Source organism: Punica granatum, chromosome 4 (assembly GCF_007655135.1).
Source record: "Punica granatum isolate Tunisia-2019 chromosome 4, ASM765513v2, whole genome shotgun sequence".
In the NCBI taxonomy this organism is placed as follows: domain Eukaryota; kingdom Viridiplantae; phylum Streptophyta; class Magnoliopsida; order Myrtales; family Lythraceae; genus Punica; species Punica granatum.
In genome coordinates, this window is record NC_045130.1 from 17,388,218 (window position 1) to 17,409,276 (window position 21,059).

The 21,059-nt window shown below is 36.7% G+C and overlaps 2 protein-coding genes and 1 long non-coding RNA gene across 3 annotated transcripts; 2 read left to right on the top strand and 1 right to left on the bottom strand.

Moving 5' to 3' along the window:
* The first annotated feature begins 2,645 nt into the window (after nt 1–2,645).
* Nucleotides 2,646–5,395, top strand: LOC116202333 (probable carboxylesterase 12). Its single transcript, XM_031533858.1, has 2 exons — nt 2,646–3,305; nt 4,790–5,395. Exons 1-2 carry the CDS (start codon nt 2,772–2,774, stop codon nt 5,222–5,224), a joined length of 969 nt encoding a protein of 322 aa, XP_031389718.1. The 5' UTR covers nt 2,646–2,771; the 3' UTR covers nt 5,225–5,395.
* Nucleotides 5,396–5,652: 257 nt separating this feature from the next.
* LOC116205971 lies at nt 5,653–6,524 on the bottom strand. The gene is made up of 3 exons (XR_004156609.1): nt 6,412–6,524; nt 6,083–6,329; nt 5,653–5,884 (listed from the first exon to the last, which is right to left on the bottom strand). It is a non-coding gene; the product is annotated as an uncharacterized LOC116205971 (long non-coding RNA).
* Nucleotides 6,525–12,573: 6,049 nt separating this feature from the next.
* LOC116202558 (probable carboxylesterase 13) lies at nt 12,574–16,286 on the top strand. The gene is made up of 2 exons (XM_031534148.1): nt 12,574–13,336; nt 15,717–16,286. The coding sequence occupies exons 1-2, from the start codon at nt 12,804–12,806 to the stop codon at nt 15,772–15,774; spliced, it is 591 nt and encodes a 196-aa protein (XP_031390008.1). The 5' UTR covers nt 12,574–12,803; the 3' UTR covers nt 15,775–16,286.
* The last annotated feature ends 4,773 nt before the right edge of the window (nt 16,287–21,059 follow it).

Below are 21,059 nucleotides of genomic sequence, written 5' to 3' on the forward strand. Positions count from 1 at the left end.
GGAAACTTTGTTGGTTATATATTAACATCATGCAACCTTTTTGGCATAAATGGAAATTAAAACCGACTTCCGTGCTACGCTTAGGTTTTATCAAATCCCGTTAATGAGAATATCACATCCTTTTATTTCATGTTTTCTTATGCATAATTAAATTCCCGTAGCATTTCATAATAATAACTTAATCGGTATTTTAATAAATTATGAAAAAATACACTGTTCTATATATTTTTCGTTTTTGACAAAAAAGAAAGTCTTGGAGAAGATTGGATTTAGGGAGGAAGAAAGAGTAAGTGAGAAAAAAGTGGGATGGAGAGAAAAAGAAGGGAAGTGGGATATATGGTTATTGTGGCAATGATTTTACAATCATGTCCACTCAATGACTCTTATAAATTGAAATGCCAAATAGATTATATCAAGGGCAAATTACAAAAAAAAAATTTAAATTTTGTAAAATGTCTCAGTTTTGTCCTAAATTTTGTTTTGTAACAAAAAAATCATAAGTTTTCTAAAATGTCTCAAAAATGACATCCGTTATAACTTCCGTCAATTTTTGCCTACGTGTGACCTACGTGGACTGTTAAAGGGATCCACTAGCCTACGTGTGACCTACGTGGACTGTTAAAGGGACCTACCATCAGCAGCAAAAATTGAGGGAAGTTATAACGGAGGTCATTTTTTAGACATTTTAGAAAACTTATGATTTTTTTTTGTTACAAAATAAAATTTAGGACAAAATTGAGATATTTTACAAAATTTGGGTTTTTTTTTGTAATTTACCCTTATATCAATAGTATAGGCACGGCGGAAATTCTAAAAGCAAAACGAAACTCTCTTCTATCTTTTATAATAGTAGAGAAGAAAAGAGAAATAAGATAAAAGAGGACTCCCTAAACTCATGAACCGTGAAGCAACAGAAATACACAAAATGATAACCGAGAAAAGTAAATTAAGATTTTGTGAAATGGGATGGCACATCCTTCATTTGAACTTGAAAATAAAAAAGTTTTGGTTTCAATTCTCTATGCATGTACGGGTCTAAATATTCTATTTTTTAAGATGCCACTTTGCCTTATAAGAGATCCGGTTTATAGATTTGAGATTCGGAACTTGTTGGTTCTGATTTCACAAGTTTTTTAAGATTTGTTACACGAATTTTAACCAAGATTCATTGAAGTTTACTTGGATTATCAGTTTCCAGTATAACTGGCTGGTACCCATACATTCCTACAATTCTTGCCAGTGGGACGGAGTTTTCCACTATTTTATAAAACACATTATAGCCTATAGTGAACTGTTTCGGTGTTTCCTCGTACTTAATTGGCGGACCTTATTAAATTAAGGTCCGGCGTATGTAGATTATAATAAACACTCATCCTCATCGCATCCAATTTATATAGAGTACTGAATGCATAATAATATTCTTTATCTATATTCTAAAAAAGATTCTTTTTTTTATAGGTATTCTAAAAAGGACTCATAGATCTAACAAAGAAAGGACAGAAGAAGGATAAATAAAATTTGACTCATGATTTCAATTTTGGTAAGAGTATATTGCACGAAAAGTCCCAACATTTGAAATCAATTTCAAAGACGAAAAGATATTTTTAGTCCTATAAATTTGACTTTCAATCAATTTTAATCCTATAAGTTTTAAGAGTGTCGAATCAGTTATACATGTTTGCTTTGTAGGGTAATTTTAGTCCACTTTGTGACTTATAAGATAAAAAATATATTTCTTTTAAAAACTTATCGGACCACATTTTAATAAATAGTCAACTTATAGGATAAAAAAGTCTTTTTTAATACTTATTGGACCGAAATTTTCTTATAGAGTAAGCACATAGGCGTAATTTAACAATTTTAAAATTTATAATATCAAAATTAACTGAAAATCACACTTATAGGATAAAAATATCTTTTTTCCCCTTTGAAATCTATTCCAATGTCCTATCATTTCAAATATTTGCCTTAATAATTTTTTCCTAGATCCATTTTTCTTTAGTCTTTATTTTTCAAATTCGGGCATTTCAAGAGTTACATTGATTTACATTAGGCACTTTTTTTTGTGATCGCGGTTGAGTCAATATGTGTGAACAATTGTTTTTTCAAATTTTAAAAGATATTACATTTTCATTAGAATTATCCAGTTTTAAGTTATTGAATGCCGTGAAAAAGGGGTAAAAGTTGACAGAGAATCAATGAAGTCCCATATTGGCAAATATTCCAAACTACGAGTTCATTTTCATGACAATCCAAACGGTAAGACTTAGGATAAATTTAAAACTGACAGTAAATTTAGGATCATTTTACGTAATTAGCCCTTTCGGTAATCGATCTCATCGTTTGGAATTTTCTTCCTCAAGGAGTCAGTCCATTTAATTAAAATATCAAAAAGCAATTTTTTTTTCGAGTGTTTGTTTTAAATTTCTTGCAGAATATTCAAAAAAGGGAACCTTATTGTATACTCTTTCGCTTGATAATTAAATTCACAAACATTTCGCTTGATAATTAAATTCACAAACATCTCCCGTAACCAAAAAAATTTATTTTGTACTGTTTGGTGAAGTTAGTAATTTCCTATCCTCCCCACTCTTCGCATCTCCAAAGTACAAATGCCTTCTTTTCGGCAGGCCAATTAAACAGACAAAACAAGCAAACAACAAATTCTCCTCGAATATATTCTCACCTTAAATCTCCTTCTTCGTCACATTCTGCGGCTTCCCCTTGCCTTTTTCCTCCACTCCACTATTTCTTCTATCCCGATCCAATTAATGGCGGAAGCAGACGACAGCATAGCCCGTGCTCTCTCCCCCTTCCTCCGCATCCACAAGGATGGTCGCGTGGAGCGGCTCATGGGCACAGACAGGGTCCCCCCATCCATGGACCCCGCTAGCCCGGTCCTATCCAAGGATGTCGTGGTCTCCCCCGAGCCTGCCATCTCGGTCAGGCTCTACCTTCCGAACAGCCCATCGCCCTCGTCCCCGAAGCTCCCAGTCCTCGTCTACTTCCACGGGGGAGGATTCGTCATTGAGACCACCGAGTCTCCAACCTACCACAACTACCTCAGCGCCCTCGCGGCAGAGGCCAGGGTGGTAGTCGTCTCGGTGGAGTACCGGCGGGCACCTGAGCACCCACTCCCGGCAGCGTACGATGATTCCTGGGCTGCTATCAAGTGGGTCGGGGCCCATTCTAGCGGGCAAGGCCATGAGGGATGGTTGAATGACCATGCCGACCTGACGAGGGTGTACTTTGGTGGGGACAGTGCCGGGGCGAACATTGCTCACCACATGGGACTTCGATTCGGGGTCAGTTGTTACTTCTCCCCACTGATTAACTTCATATGATTGCAATGTAGCAGGCCGTAGCGGTTTTATATAGCAAAGGAATTTTTTTTTCTTCCTTATAATTCTGTCATTTTATCTTTAGTGAATTCTTATGCTATGCACAAGCCCGTCTGATTGAAATAGACATATTGAACAGATCGTTTACTTTTGCTTCATTTTGGTCGTATATATTTAAAGCTTGCACTCCCGGAGAGGCCCTAAAAATAGTTTTCTTCTCGTGAAGTTTTCTCGATCATTGTACTCCTTAAGTCCTAACAATTTGCTTATTACAAAATGGTAAATGTGCCTCTGACTGGAACAGGATAAGGTCCCCTTATTTGTCAGAAATCAAACCCGGCGATGGACGGGTGGTTGAAAACTTGAAATTAATATCCTTCATAAAATAAGTTATCTCTATAGAATTCAATGTCTCGGTACTGTTGAAGGTTTGACCTAATTAATCTTTTGATAATTTTTTTGGGGTGATTTTTTTTATAATTATTTATTCATAAGGACTCTGAATTCCTTTGAGAAATCAGAAAAAGCTTTTTCCTTCGAGTCGGCACCCTCCGACGGCGACTCCCCCGCATGGGATCAAAACCCATGATATTTTTACCATTCTGAAAGAGTCGGAGGATGAATTAGCCTTACTCTTTGAGAAATATATATTTGAGTCATAAGGCCCCAAATTCACGAGGATTAGTCTCGTTCGGAAAATGCCGCTCATAATATTAAAGTCCGGTCTTGACAAATTAGAGAGGACCCACGTCTAAATAGGTATCTTATTTTCGCAAGATCTGAACATTATTTTATTGCATGTGAAACAGGCAAGTTATCAATTATGCTCCTCTTGTTATCGATATTTGTGCTATTATATAGGAAGAAAAGAAAGTAGTCAATGTAACTCGAAAATGGCCCATTACAAAAATATTTTAATTAAAATTATCTGATTCTAAGCAATTCTTTTGACAATGTCACAAGTATAACATGTCGACGAAAAATAATAATATGTGCTTTTCATGTATGACACTGCATGAAGTAATAACACCAACCTTTTTTTTTTTCCTGGCCATGATTAAGTAATAACACTAACTTAAGAAATAGAGTTTTTTATTTTTGGGGGAGTGTAATTTTTAATAATAAAATTTTTAATTATCTTATTATAATACTTCATTATAGGGATTTGACAATGTAAATTAAAAAAAAAAGTACAGAAGTATGGGTGCTCCCGTGCTTAGCACGGGTACAACCTCCAGGGAAATCAATCGATTTTATCTTTCGTTTGAGTTATGAGATATGAAAGAAAAAGAATAGAAGGGAAGAGGGGGATTTGTATGGAAATTTTGCCCATCCTATCCCTCTGCCTCATTTTTCTCCACCTCAGTCAATCCAAACAAAGTGTTAATTATTTTGCATCAAAATAAATGTATTGGTATCTCTCTGTAAACAACTAATTAAATTTGCAGGAGATCGAGTCAAGCAACGGAACGGGAATTGGGATTGACCTTGCGGGGTTGATCCTTGTGCACCCGTATTTCTGGGGGGATGATCCACTGCCCGAAGAAGCGACGGAGCCCGAGAGGCGGGCCCTACTAGAGGGCCTGTGGAGGCTTGCGAATCCAACCGCAACGGGCTGTGACGACCCGCATATCAACCCTGCGAAGGACCCGGGACTCTTGAAGATGGGGTGCTCGAGGGTTTTGGTCTGCGTCGCGGAGGAGGACCCGGGGAGACAGAGAGGGTGGCACTACAAGGAGGTTATGGAGAAGTGCGGATGGAAGGGAGAGGTTGAGGTGACGGAAGCAAAGGGAGAGGGCCATGTCTTCCATCTAATGAATCCCGCCTCTGAGAATTCTGTTGCTATGATGAAGAGGTTGGTCAAGTTCATGAATAATCAATAAGAAAAAGACCAATTAGAAATCTAAAATAAGTGTATTCGCGATCAGTTGGTCCGACTTAATATAGTTTCTCTTTCATTTAGCACGTTAAACCGTAAAACAATATGTACTATTATGACCTGAGATTGAAGGAATTACTGACATATCGAGTCCCTTTTACTGTTTTATGTCAAATACACTATCATGGCTTTTGCTTTTCTTTTCTTTTCTTTTTTCCTGGTAATTAGGGGCTAGGTAGTAAACAAAATAATCATTTTCATTAATTTAAGATTTCAGATGGCCCGGATAAGTTCCGATATGGTCCAGTCGACCTTATGCTAGCTGTTCATTCAATCTCCATGAACCGAAAAAGGAGGTTTGGTATACGTAGAAGCCGTGCTGTTTCAGTCTCTGATCAGCTTCTCAACATTCTAAACAAACAAGAAAACACGGACTAAAAATTATCAATATAACATAAATCATCCAAATGCACTGTTTCCAGAAATTTTCAGTAACAACAGCCTAAATTTCTGCAACCAATCTGAACGGGCCAGTCAGTTTAATAATTTCAGACTCCATATATTTGAAGAGACCGATAACTGCTTTGAGAGGTAAGGGGGCCCCCAAGGAGATGCAATCTGTCCCATACCACATGATATTATGCTGTCAGATAATTTGAGCAAACTGCATAATAAAAAGGAGAAAAAAGGACGTCAGAATATCACTTATCGTCGATTATCTCCTTTTTTTAATTTTTCAAGAGCATAGTTTACATCGAATAGCACTTCCCCAATCGATGTGTAACTTTTATTTGTCAAAGCCTAATCATAAAAAGCGTTGTCTCGGCAAAAAGAATGATTCACGACATCTAAAGCTAATTACCGTCCTTGCGCTAATTTGAATAGACCCGAAAGCAGGACTGGTATTGGCTGCGCTACCTCAAGTTCCCCAATACTGTTCTCTGATATTGCAGGCTGAACTCTAGGGTTGCTCTTCTTTGCAGATTTCAAGCATGAGAATAGAGAACTCTTCCACAACTTCTTGCGGATATATCGTTCTCCATGTTCTACGTTTGTGGAGGAAGCGACAAGGTTCGATCCAATCATGTATGCCTAGCTTCGTTCAATAGCTATGACAAAAGCACAAAACAAAATGTTATGTAAAAGGAAATGAACAATAAGTATCAAAATTAGTTTTGATCATATCATTACCTCAGCAAAGGCCTCCTTGGCATCCAAATCGGAAGCACCATAATCATCCCTGCTTTCGTATATCAGGTGTACGGCGGACGAAGATTTCCTCATTCTTACCTGGCAAGTGATCGATAATCAATGACAATTAAGTTATTACCACTTTAGCGTGTCAATGCCTGATTGAATCACTTGTAAAACATGCAATAAGGACACGTGGCATTGAGAGAACAAAGCACATGTTTAATCCTTTTTTAAATATGTGGTTAAAGCCTCCAAGAGCCTTATCTCTTATTATCTTGCTAATTTACTTAGTGGATGGAAGTTACTTAACCACGTTCTCCCTCATTATAGGCATTCTTATCTTTTCCTTGCGACCAAATTACGCCCAAACTCTGCCTATAAATAGAGGAGGCTTCCTTGATTTGACACGCTCAATCAAATACACAATATTCTTTCGTAACTTTTTATCTCTGGCCCCTCGCAGCCCTTATCGTAGGAGTAGCGGTAGTGTAGATAACCCCCGACTCATGGTGGCTAGGGTCTCGCCCTCAACGGTTCGAGCCAATGTTTGTTCGTGGCGGCAGGATTTTCGTCCTCAATGACTCGAGCAATCGACCCCATGGCGGCAAGTTTGTCTTCAACGACTCGGGCTATCATACACCGGTGGCGGCCAAGCTCATCTTCAACGACATCGATCCATCCAAGTTTGAATCATCCAAGAGGTTAGAGTTTGATCCCGCGACCATTCATCTCGACGTCTCATCGCGGTACTAATTCATTCCTTCCTCGACGGTTCGAGAGCCCCTGAGTCGGAGATCCTCGGACCTAAACTATATCGGCATGGTCATTCCGTTCGGTGTAGGCCATCCTCGAAGACTCTCCAGTTTGAATTTCATTTCTATTTATATATACTTGTGATGTATTCTTCTCCGAATGAATGGAATTCTAACTTTGTTCATGCCTTTAAACTCACGAGCTATTCATATATATTTTATACATCCTTTCTCCATACGAAGTCCTTGATTTAGAGGAATGCCGAAACAATCCACAAGAATTCTATGTGAAGGGAAAATAAATTCTCCAATTTTCTGAGAAATTGGAAAATGGAAATTGCCTTTCTTCCTTCATCGAAATCCGGAAAAAAAAAGAGAAGAAAAATTCAAGTTGGAAAAACATGCATGCACTAGTATTCTATCCCGTGCATTTCACAGTTTTGTTTCAATAGAATTATTCATAATTTTTAAAAATAAATTTACTTTTTAAGTATAATGAAATTTTCACGAAACATTTTAAATTATAAACCAATATATTAAACTAATATTAAATAATTTAGTGTAAGTTTACTACTAATTTTTTTATTTAATTGCATTGCCTATTTATTTAATCGTTAATAATTTTCCAATTTACTACATATATGAAGTACAACTATACAAATTTGATTTTGCAAATATTTTTTAAAAATAATTTATTGTTAAATTATTTCTTTCATTAATTAATTTTTTTACTTTTTATGTGACCCTCATTCCTAGAGTTAGAGTCCTATGCATTATTATTTTTTTTTGAAAATCCTGCATATAGGTAACTAAGTATTTTATATATTGAAGACATTACGTTTAGATATATAAATTTTATTTTGCACATTTTTAAAATATTGCAGTTAAAATCCTTACTTTCACATTATAAATTATATTTTTAACGTGCTAGTAAATTTATATAATTAATGCCCATGTGATAATTTATACATATGATTAACTAATTATTTTCGGATATAAAATATTCTATATCTATTTTTATATTTATTTATTAAATTATTTATTGTTCAAAATATTAAATATATTTGTCACATTTATTAATAGCATTTATTGTAAAAAATAATCAATTTGACATATGTGATAAATCTTTAGGTAGTATTTTGACTTCATTACATAAATATTAATTTTTTAGTTTTCAATTGCATTAATTCGAGAGCATTTACTGAGTACTCAAGTAAATTTTACTTATATATAGATAGATGGTAATCATAATTCTAGAACAAATTTAATTTTTATAACAATTGAAATAAATTGAAAAGTCAAACGCGAGAAAGAGTTTTTTCTTTTCTTTTTTAAAGGAAGGGGAAGGGGAGAGAAGTGGGGCAGGTGAAGGGCAAGGTAAAAGAATGACACAAAAAAAAAAATGTGTAGCGCAGTAACATATGTTTTCACTTAGTAATTAAAAGATTTTAAATTTGATATTCGTGGTGAAATTACTTTCACTCAATTTCTTAGTTATTGGAATTTCTATTTAGTTATATTAGGTAATGGACTTTTCTTGTAAATTGAAAAATAAAATAAAATAAAATAATGACGAGTGGAGAAGATTGAGAAAGAGGTATTGAATTTTATAGACATGTTCCGTCACCAATGCCCAATCGCGAAGAAAAAGTTCCCGGATGTGATGACCAAAGCTGTGTGCCCACCAGTATGACCTCGGTTCAATCGTAAACTGTGGCAAATCACCTCAAAATCTGTCTCAAGTGTGAGCTTCCTCACTCCCAAATCTCACACTAACTCAAGTCCAGTTTTGACCACCCAAAACTCTGCTGCAACAATGGTGGTGATTCCAACATTCTGAGCAAACCCGCCCACCCAGCTACCAGTCTCATCATGAACAAGTCCTCCTGCTCCTGCTCTACCTGGATTCCCTTTCACCGCACCGTCTGTATTTAATTTAAACCAACCATCAAATGATTTGTGCCAACCCACATGCCTCCATTCTCACGTCGCTGAAGCAGACCGACTAACATCACAAACACTAGGCTTGGCAAATTCAATTGCTATCCTGAAAATTAGCCCTGCAAATTCGGGGGGGGGGGGGGGGGGGGGGGGGGGGGGGGGGGGGGGGGGGGGGTTCTTACGAAATGGGATCGAAGATGGTCTTGTTGGGCCATCTCCAAAATAACCAACGGCAACTCCCCGAAAATGAGAGCCCACGATAACCCCTCCCATCTTGGACACACCAAGGTAAGCGCATTTCCGGTAATTCAGCAAGGTAACTATTATGGAGGACATCAAGTTCTTTTCCATAGTAAGTATAGATATAGTACCTTTCTTTTAATTTAATATACTAAAACTCTTGCAAATTCAAGGCAACATGTCAAGCTCATGTTTTTCTTTCTTTTTTCACTTTCATTTTCATTTGTTCTTTTTCTTGTGTCTATATAAATATATATTCTTTATTGTTTTCGTTTTTTCATTTTCCTATTTGTGTATTTATATGTATTAAAAATTTATCTATGCATTGGCACGACCTAACCCGCGCCTATTGTGCCCCAACTATAATGATTTTTTTCAATATGTTCATTGAGGTCGATTCTCAAGTGGTAGTTCAACTCTTGTGCTCCTCGGAGAATCCAGCTGGGCACAATGGTGCTTTGATTCGTGATGTCGTATCCATCGTTCATCGGGATTGGTTGGTAGTGGATCAACACGCGCTTCGTGAAGGAAATTCTTGCACGGACTGTCTTGCGAATCATGCTCTCTTTTCCGCTTGGCGTCCATAAGCTTAGCTTATGCCCTCTTGGGCTTCACTTCCTCTTGTTCGGCGATATCGTTGAGATCACCATGCTCCGTTATTGTAATGTTTGAGTTGCTTTTATATTGAACTCGGGCTTAGGCCCCCATTTCACCCAAAAAAATTGAAGATAGAGTTTTTTTTTTCAATGAGAGGTTGAACACGGGAGGAAAGAGAGAGCAGAGAATAATATTAAGTGGGCAATATTACCCTTCAACTCCTCTCTTTTACTTTAAGTTGTATCATATTTAAATTAAGAACAAGGCTTCGTTTGGTAGTAGGATGGCGGTTGAATAAGTGCTTATTTTATTGAGTTTAAAGTAGAAATAGTGTTTTGGTGAATTCTTTCAAAACGATGATTTGGCTAATTTCTGCGATTAGAAATGTGATTTTCTCCAATAGGTTGATAGGCGCTTATAAAAATTGCTTATGTTTATTCTCTATTTTAAATATTAATTTTAATTTCAGTAGTTTCAAATTGTTACCTCTCAAATACTTTTGCTTGTTCTAAAATCAACACTTATTTTTCAGCAATTATCTTCAGCACTTTTGTTTCGGCAAAAGCACTCTCAAACCAAGCCTAAGTGATACTTTCAACTTTTTAACCATATCCTATAAATAAGCCGGTAATTACGAAATCGGACTTTCACTTAAATAATAGCATAAAATCAGATAAGATGTGTAAAAAACTTAAATCGGTGTCTTTTCAGTTATAAGGATTTTTTTATGTTTTTCTTATTTTGAAAATTCTCCATAGATATTCTATATTCTTTTCATATATCATTTTATTCTTTCTTTTGATTATTATTTATTTATTAAATCCTACTATTCAAATCGAGATTTTTTGAATCTAGGGTAAAATCCACACATCATGCAAAGGAGCATATTAGACAAAATAACTAGATTAAAACACAAATAAAAAAATTAACACAACAGTTTTATCAATTTTGAAATTTTAATTTGAGTAAAAAATATGATGCAACTGAACAAATAAATTTATATTATTTAAGTTACTTGGATCAATGATGCTTATATTGTAACGGTCGATTTATAGGTGAAAATAATATCTTGGTGCATTTCTTCAATAAAAATTATCTCAATTATTTCTTATTTTTGCATACCTATATATCAACATATATATTAAAACAAAATCTCGAGTTAAATTCTCACCCCGTCATATTATCAAAAATTTAAAACGGAGCTTTCTCATAATGTCACATCATTATTTATATAGTAAGAAATTTTAATATTCTTTTATCATGAAATATTTATCCACAGAAAAAAAATAGTCATAATATTTTCTTATCTAACCTATATAATAGAATAAGCAGATTATATCCACGTATAACCCAACGAAATATGTATATATATATTACAAAATAGATATAGATGTCGTTTTGTTTATATATATAGATTATAGTAGAATATTTTAATGGATAGGAAGAAATTTTTCATATTTAATTATTAAGGAAATAATTTGAATGTATATCTTATCTCGAAATTATTAAATTATAAGAAAAATTCGACATATTCACAATATAATATATTTACTAATTTGAGGATTAGAATGAAATATATAATTCATATATGGTGTTTCCTATCATATTTTCTTAACTCAAAGTATAAAATCCTTTGTTATATACAAAACTACAAATTTCATATTTTGTTTCCTCTCATCCAAGCTCTTTCTATAAGTTTTGTCTCCCTTCAAATTCTATTATTGTCTTCTAATTCTATGCAAGCTTATTCTTATACGTAATTTATCGTTTTATTTTGTTGAATAATCGCATGTTTACATAAAAAAAATAGTTGAATAGATTTAATTCTTCATCTAAATTCATGTAGTTAGATTTATACTGTCTGAGAAAAATTTCAATGTTGGATTTTATGAGCCAATATTAGAGATAAGCTAATTATAATTATTTAAGTTATATGACTCTCTATATATAATAACAAAGTCTCGAATTGAGTTCTCACATTGCCATGTCATCAAAAATATATAACAGAGTTCTATCACAATGCCACATCATCGTTCATTTCTATATATACATTACTTTCATCATTTTACATCATATTTATGTGATCATCTTCTTTATGATTATTTTTGTCTATGGCTGGTCCATAATTATGCCTTTCCCTTTCGGCAAGCGGCCGGAATCAGGATAATATTAAGAGACTAAAAAGAAAAAAGAATATCTCTCTACATAACAATAATTACGCTTTTCTAAAATTTCTTTGCGAAAAGGATTTTAAAATGATATCATCCATTTTGATTTATATGAAAAATAATATTGTGAAAGGAAATGAAGTTGTCGTACCGTTTGTTTATTTTAAATTAATTCGAATTTTGCTGTTTTATTCTATATTTATATATCCATTCTCTCGATTTGGGAAAAAATTCTTTAAGAATTTCAGAAACTTTCATATTTCCTGCCCTCCTTAATTTTATGTCTAAACATTTCGAAAATCTAAACTTCAATTCCTTTAAAGTCTTTCAAGAGTGGTCGATAGATTTTCAAGTTTACTAGATTTCCTTACATATGAATATGAGGATTGATATGTAATTTACTTCATTATTATAAAGTTTACATTATTTAGATTTCATGATTGATGTATGATTCCACTAACTAATAATGAATTTTATAATGATTGATTGCTCGTGTGTCTCCACTGGTATAAGGAAAGGTTTGATTTATCCGCCGCAAAAGGTGGATTTTACCTAGTGTTTTATATATACAAAAAGGCTTATGAAATCAACTGTTTTTGTTCTTAATTAGTGGGCCGCGTATCCTCCTCCCCCGCCACATTTTCGTCTAATATTTACATTCCGTTCCCTGTCCTCTGTTTTGATCCAGTCAATGGAGGAAGCATCCGAGAGAATAACCCAGCATTTCTCCACTGTCCTCCTCATCAACAAGGATGGTCATGTGGATCGGTTCATGGGCACCGACACGGTCCCCCCGTCAGTGGACCCTGCCAGTTCCGTGCTGTCCAAGGATGTCGTGGTCTCCACCGAGCCTGCCATCTCTGTCAGGCTCTACCTCCCCAACAACCCACCTCCCTCATCCTTGAAGCTCCCGGTCCTGGTCTACTTCCATGGTGGAGGATTCATCATCGAGACTACCGCATCTCCAACATACCACAATTACCTCAGTGCCCTCGCGCCCGAGGCTCGTGTGATCATTGTCTCCGTAGAGTACCGGCTGGCACCTGAGCATCCGCTCCCAGCAGCGTATGACGATTCGTGGGCTGCCATCAAGTGGGTGAGGGCCCACTTCCAAGGGCTGGGCGATGAGGAGTGGTTGAATGACCATGCCGACCTGACAAGGGTGTACTTTGGAGGGGACAGCGCCGGGCGAACATTGCTCACCACATGGGACTTCGACACGGGGTCAGTGTTATTTTTACCCCCGCTGCTTTCATAGGAAGTGCGACATGACTAATTCGTGTTGGTCTGGTTGATTAATACTCATTTTCCACCACAACTTTTTTATTATTATTAATATTCGACGTTTGAGATATTTCTCTGAGGCTTGCTATTGGCCGCCTAACATTTCCACATTAGCAACCGGTCAAAATTGAGCTGATGAGTTCTTCTAGTCTAGACAATTACGAAGACTTCGACATTTCAATTGAGCAAGATTGATTGAACCAGAACAGCTAATAATACATAGTCCACTTCCTGACAAATTGGAGATAAGATCCCCACGCATTTACACTTTGTTTGGATACCACTTTGCAAGGGAAAGGGAGAGAAGAGAAAGCGAGGTAAAGGAGGGAAAGGAAGGGAAAGAAAAATTTACTTAAATTAATTGACTAGTATATGTTCCTTTTTATAATTTAGACTTTTGTAGTAAACGATGGTAAAATAGTCTTTTCAAGTTTATAATGTTTTAATTGTTCCTTTTCCCTTGGAAAATCCTCCGAATTTGGGGAATTAAAAACTTAATAAGGATAGGAAAATGAAAAGGATTTTGTTTCCTTCCATCTCCTCCCCTTCTTTTCCCTCCCATTTTTTAAAAACCTAACATAGTGTTAGAGTTTGCCGGTGACCCCATCCTGAGGGGTGCAATCCCGACAAGGGGCTGGGCTATCTTTTTTTAATGATTTTTTTTTTCTTTTTTTAATGATTTTTTTTAATTACCGACATGCCAAAACCAAGCCCAACTCTGAAGGTGTTGGAGACCTCATCCAGTGGGGCAGAAGCCGCCGGAGAGCCCCCAGCCCCGGCAACCCACCTAGCCTAACATGGGGCTTTTTTTTCATCTATCTATGTTTAAAAATTATTTTATTAAATATTCTATATTCAATGTAGGTATAAAAATGACAGGTGGAAAGTATTTGATGACAATGTTAATATTCACGTCATCACCCGTTAATACTCAATCACAAAATTAGAATATAGGACTTTCACTGTAATTTCTGCTTTAGTTAATTTATTGCATAGTGCATGATAGTCAAATCTTTTTGTTGAGACCATAACATCTTGACATATTGACTGAATGTAAGTCCCTTTATGATACTTCAAAGGGTATTTGAAGTTCACCCACTGCTGACTCACTTTGCCACATAATTACATTACCGTAGCTTGTAAAATGGTCAAGTTAATAACGGTCCTTCTCAGAGCGGACCCGGGATTTGGATTTACGGGGACGAGATTTTTGAGGGGAGAACTATATGATAGTTTTTCCGAGTTGAGTGGAGCGAATATAAGAAATTTCATTAAAATTAAAAAGACTATACGTAAATTTCTTTAAGGCGTGAAAATTCTAAAGGGAACGACTATCACCCCCAGCCCCCCTCGATCTATCCGCGGTCCTTTTCTTAAATATGTGTTTGGTTTTTGAGAAAACTATCAATATGGTCCTTCAAAGATCATATTACTATCAATTTGGTCATTCAAAGATTTTTGCTATCAATATGGCCCTTCAAATATTTCATTGTCATCAATTTGATCCTTCAAAGATTTTTGCCATTGATATGGTCCTTTGACTATCATATTGCCATCAATTTGGTCCTTCAAATTTTTTTGCCATCAATATGGTCCTTCAAAGATCATTTCATCCATCAAATTAATCCTCCGTTAGAAACACCGTTAGTATTGTTTAACTCCGTCAAATAATTTCTATAAAAACAAAAAGAAAAAATATATCTGTTGAAACAAAAAAATCGGCAATATTTCTCACTCCAATACATGCGTTGTGATTCTGTCAACCATTGATAGTCTCTATCTCCACCTCCATCTACATTCATCTTCACCTTTCTCATTGATATTGAGAAGAACGAAGAAACCAAACAGACATGTACATTTCCAACATTAACATATACAGACTAAGAGTTACAAAGAGAGTGTGAGAGAGACTGAGAGAGAGCAGTTTTTCTTTTGTCTAAAAAAACTTTTTCTATTTTTATTTTTTATAGAAATTATTTGACGGAATTAAGCAATTCTAACAGTTTTTTAACAAAGGATTAAATCGATGGCAATATGATCTTTGAAGGATCATATTGATGGCAAAAATCTTTGAAAGACCAATTGATGGCAATGTGATCTTTAAAGGACCATATTGAGGGCAAAAATCTTTGAAGGACCAAGTTGATGGCAATATGATTTTCAAGGACCAAATTGATATTTTTTTCCAATTCTAAGCTGCATGGTCTATAGAAACCATGCGATTAGTATATGACATGCCATCATAAGACTTTAGCTAGCTTCATCGTATTGCACCAAAACTGATGCACTTTAGTATATATGTCTCTGTAAATATTTGCAGGAAGAGATCAAGTCGAGCAATGGAATGGGAATTAGGATTCATGAGTTCTCAGGGTTGATCCTCGTTCACCCGTACTTCTGGGGAAACGATCCATTGCCAGCGGAAGCCACCGACCTCGAGAAGCGGTTCACCTTTGATGGCATATGGAGGCTCGCAAACTCGACCACAACGAGTTGCGATGACCCGTACATTAACCCTACGAAGGACTTAGGCATCTCGAGGATGGGGTGCTCTAGGATATTGGTCTGCGTAGGGGAGAACGACTTGCTGAGAGAGAGAGGGTGGTATTACAAGGAGGTGATGGAGAAGAGCGGGTGGAATGGAGAGGTGGAGGTGATGGAAGCTAAGGAAGAGGACCATGTCTTCCATCTGATCAACCCTACCTCTGAGAATGCTGTTGCTATGATGAAGAAGCTGGTTGAGTTCATGAATGATCATCATTAAGGAAAACAACAATTACAAATCTAAGAGAGAGTGTGTGTGTGTGTGTAACATTGAAATAAGTTGTATATCCAACAAACTAGAGTTGCAAGTACCTACGAAGTGGTTATAACAAATTTTTTTTATGCACCCTAATATCCAGTTCGAGCTGAGTCGGCTCACAAAAAAGTAAAACTCTCATGACGATCATAAATTGGTTATAACAATATTTGTTTCAGTGTGTACCTTACTATCCGGAAGTCCAACAAGCCCAACTAACCTAGTTTGAGTCGGGTTTGTCCACTAAGGGGTGAAACTCTCCACATGATTCGAACCAAAGATTTTGTTTAAAGGGAACAAGCATGTGCTTGTCAATCCATCACTACAAAAAAAAAGGGGTCTTTCATGACGCACTTTGGAACTTTTCCTGGCACACTTTTGCGTCAGGAAAGACCCTCTCAATGCACCTCACGACGCACTTTGGTGGATCATGATAGATAAAGTCGTTTAAAGTAAGATGATGCACAAGTTTTGTGTTGGGAAAAAGCGCCCTTTTTTTTTTGCTAAATTAAAGGCTAGGTCGGGTTATTAGCCCGCTGTGGCTGCCCCAACTAAGGGAACCTAACCGCCACGGAATGTTCCTTTCGCGAATTAAGTTAAGGCCCACTGGATCAAGCATTATGGGCCGGCCACCGCCATCCCATAATACATTCACATAGTGACAAGCTCTACGTACTCAGTGAGGTTCGAACTCGTGATGTTCAAGTGGAGCGCTTGATGCTTAACCACTAGACCACCGTGCTTGTGCCTTATACTGACACAAAAGGAACTACTCATAATAATCAAATTCAAGAGACAATAGCTTCATCAATTCATCCAGTCCTGAATCAAAGTGGATTGCGAAGAAATTACATAAAACCAACATCGACCATCGATACAAGAAACGATCAGCTTGAGCTCTTCCTCGTCCTCCTCAACCTAATCCTCTTATGCTGCTGTTGCGTTCTCCTTCTGCTGCTACTGTTCTCCTCCTCCTTGTCTCTTCCTCCTCATAGTCATCTACTGCTACTGCCGCTCCTCACCTCAGCTGCCTCCTCATCCTCTTCCTCCTCCTATGTTACTGCTCCTTCTCACCTCCTCCTCTTCTGTTGTGGCTCCTCGCCTCCTTTTACCCTTGTTGCTTGCCCTCCTCTGTTGTTACTGTTGCTACTTGCTTTTCTTTTCTTTTCTTTTCTGCTACTCGACTGCATTGTTATTCCACCGCTGCTCCATTGTGCTGCTGCTGCACTACTCTACTTGACTCTGCTGCTTCACTGCTCTGCTCGACCATGCTCTGCTTATCTGCACGTGTGCTCAACTTGTTCTGCTTTTCCTCTAGCTTGTTGGCTGTTGTTGCTCTCTCGTGGGCCTCCTCCTCCCCTGCTCAGCTACTGCTACTCAAGGCCCTCCTTTTCCTATGCTCTGTTACTGCTGGGTTCAACCTAGAGAGCGAGAGAGAGAGAAAGGAGATTGAGAATATTGAAAGGGTGACGAGGGAATTAAAGTTTATAATGATGGTTTGGTTTTAGAGTTGAGTTTTGATTTTAATTGGTTTATAATGATTGTGTTGTTGAATTATGAGAAAAAGTATAAAAAAAAGTAATGAATAATTGAAAAAAAGTAATGATTGTATTGTTAAATTATGAAAAAAGTACTGAATAATTGAGAGAATTTAGTATTAAAAATTGAATTGAATAATTAAAAAATTGAAGAAAAAAAAGAAAAGTAATAATTGTGTTGTTGAATTGAAGATAAGTGGAGTTAAGTGAAGTAGAGTTAAAAACGAATTATAAAACCAAACGGGCTGGAAAGTTTGATTGTTCGAATTTCGTTTTCCCGCCTGAAAAAGCACTTACCCAACACAATTTTTGTTGGCGTAGCCTTAAGCATATGCTAACACCCAAAAGTATGCCGTCAAAGGGGACCCTATCACGACACACACTGTGTGAGTTGGCATACAACTCGTTTTCCCGACCCACATGAGTTGCATCGGCAAAATCCATTTCGCATAAATTTTTCCCAACACATACTTGGTGCGTCGACACTTAAAGAGTTGGGAAAATTCCTTTTTGTTTTAGTGCATGACGATGGTTATAACAATTTTTGGTCAGATAAAGTGGTACCAAGTACAAATCCAAAAGAGCCATTATACATTAATAAAAGGATCTATGTAGACGTAACCCAAAAAACGGATTTGTGTAGATCATTGCCTTTCTGTTGCTTTTTGCATTAACTTGCAGTATGCACTTACTAAGGTGGTGTTTGTTTACCCAAATTAAGTGTTCAAATTAATTTTTGAGCACTTAATTAGATTTAACTTGTTAATTTAGAACAAAAAATTGAGTTAACTTAATAGTCAAAAAAGCACTTAATGATTTGTAACTAAAAACCTACTTATTTTGTGAATCAATCGCTCAACAGATCAGATTTTTTTTACAAGATTTGCAATGGTACCCCCATACTTTTTCAATTTTGCAAAATGGTCTTATTTTCATTTTTGCACAAAAGCTAGAGAGAGAGGGGAGAGGACGACTAGACGAGAGGCGCGGTGGTCGCTTCGATTTTGGCCACACCGCCCAGACCAGGTCGTAAAACCATTGCCCCCTCTCTTTTCCCGATTCCAAAGAGAGAGAAAGGGGAGATCGGAGCTAGTAGGGCCTCCGTCATCGGCGACCTCGTTTGCGGTGGTGGGGTTGACGATGGCTCTAATCTCCCTTCTCTCTCTCTCTCTTTTCGGAATCGAGAAGAGAGGGGAGATTGGAGCCGTGTGGGCTTCGTTGCTGGCCCCCACCGTCAAAGATGAGGTCGCCAGTGATCGTAGATGTCGTCGACGACCTCGTCGGGGCGATAGGGGCCGGCGACGGAGCCCTTCCTAGCTCCAATCTCCCTCTGCAGATCCCAATCGTTCCATTTTCTTATTTTATTTTACTTTCCACTCTTTTTTTTTTTTCAGAAATTGTTAAAAATAATATAACATTAAAAGTTTGGGGCAAAAGTGAAGAAAAGAAAATATGGGCCTATGTGAATAATCACCAAAAAATTAAAATTTTTAGTCCCTTATGTTTATTCATTTTTCTGTTTTTATCCTATTTCTATTTCTATTTTTATTTTTGTCCTTTACCTTTTACAACTTTTCTATTTTTGTCTTTCGGTCACTTTAACTATTAACTTTGCTGATGTGGAATATGATTATAGTCCACTTATTTATACATGAGCCTACACCCTCATCTGAAGAAAGGGGAATTCTAGCAAATGGGTATTAATAAAAGAAAGAAATATCCCTACCAAAAAAATAAAAGAAGGAAATATGAAAAATAAAATTCTTCTTTCTTCATCATTCTTTTTTCTATGGATGAACATGACAAAGAGCGAGTTGAGAAGAACTTCCCAACTAAAGTTTTCAACACCAAGTTATAAAGAGGACAACCACAACAGCAACATCTAGGGCTCATTGCTAACGCTCTGATGCTCAAGGGTGTCGGGGTCTTGGTCCCTCCTCTGCCACCGCCGCCAAGGCCCTACAGGCTACAACTCTCTCTCTCTCTCTCTCTCGACTCAAACACACATGATCTTGTTAAAAACTCAAATTAATTATTTTTCTAGAACAAAAAACTTTAATTAATGCCAATTTGAATGTCTACTGGTTCTAATTCTCTATGTTGGACTAAAAATCTCAAATTTATATGATAGCTAGCTAATTGTTCCAAAAAAATCCCCATCTTGCGGTTTCCAAATTTTTTTTTTGGGAATCTGGTTGCTTTTTCCCTCCTCTCATCTCCCATGGAATTGCCCATTGACAATTCAAAATCTTGCATCTACTAGCCCATGTCCTAGTCCCAAAGGCCCAATCCCTCATTCCTATTCTTTTGGGTTTGGTTTGGAGATCCGGATATGATTGATCAATCTTGAATGGTATTTAGAGTTTTCTTCTCTCTCTCAGTGTGTCTCTGATTGATCTTGCAAGCAATTATCCAAGGTGTGACGATTAGAATTCTCCCTTCCTCTTCTGCAGATGAGAATTCTCATAGGTGTACTAATTATTCCAGTAATTTCTACAAATATCTTCTTTTTTATAAATATTACTATATATATCCTATATATATTCATCTGTTGATTTTTTTTCCTTGCCTTTGAGATGATATGGCGTCCTTCTGTCGAATTGGGCATCTAATCATATTCTACATCAGCAAAGTTAACAATTAAAGTAACGGAAGGACGAAAACAGAAAAATTGTAAAAGGTGAAGGACAAAAATAGAAATATGATGAAAATAGAAAGTGACTAAACCTATAGGACTAAAAGTATACTTTTCCCGAAATCCAATCTAAGACAGTGCTATAATTTTTTTTCCCGTTGTACAAAAGGGAGCCAAAGCTCGAGAAATATAGGTGCAGAAATAAAAGCAAAAGCAAAGGAAACTAAGTTAAGCAAGAGCGGGGCATGGAACCCCAATAGTGATGCCAAAGAGCAACGAGACGATGCCAGCCGGTGGAATGGGATAGAAAGGTGAACCTAACGCCAATTCGGAAGCCAAACGAACCATCCTGTCTGCACACAAATTTCCTTCCCTATATGTGTGATGAACCTCAACGAAACAATCTCTCTGCAAAATGCCTTTGATAGCTGTAACTAGATGAGTAACTTGAGGGGCGCACAAACCATCCGACTTAATAAAATCATGGACCACCTTCGAGTCCATCTCCAAGATAATCTTCCTGTAGCCGAGATACCGTTGCTCTGGTTGAGCTTAGTTCCTGCTTACTTGCATACTACTTTTTTTTCTCCCTGTAGCTACATAACTGGTTGATGGCAACGCTATAACGATATAGATCTGATTCTGATGGGAGATGGGCTAGCATTTTCGGTGTTGGTTGTTGGATGCTCT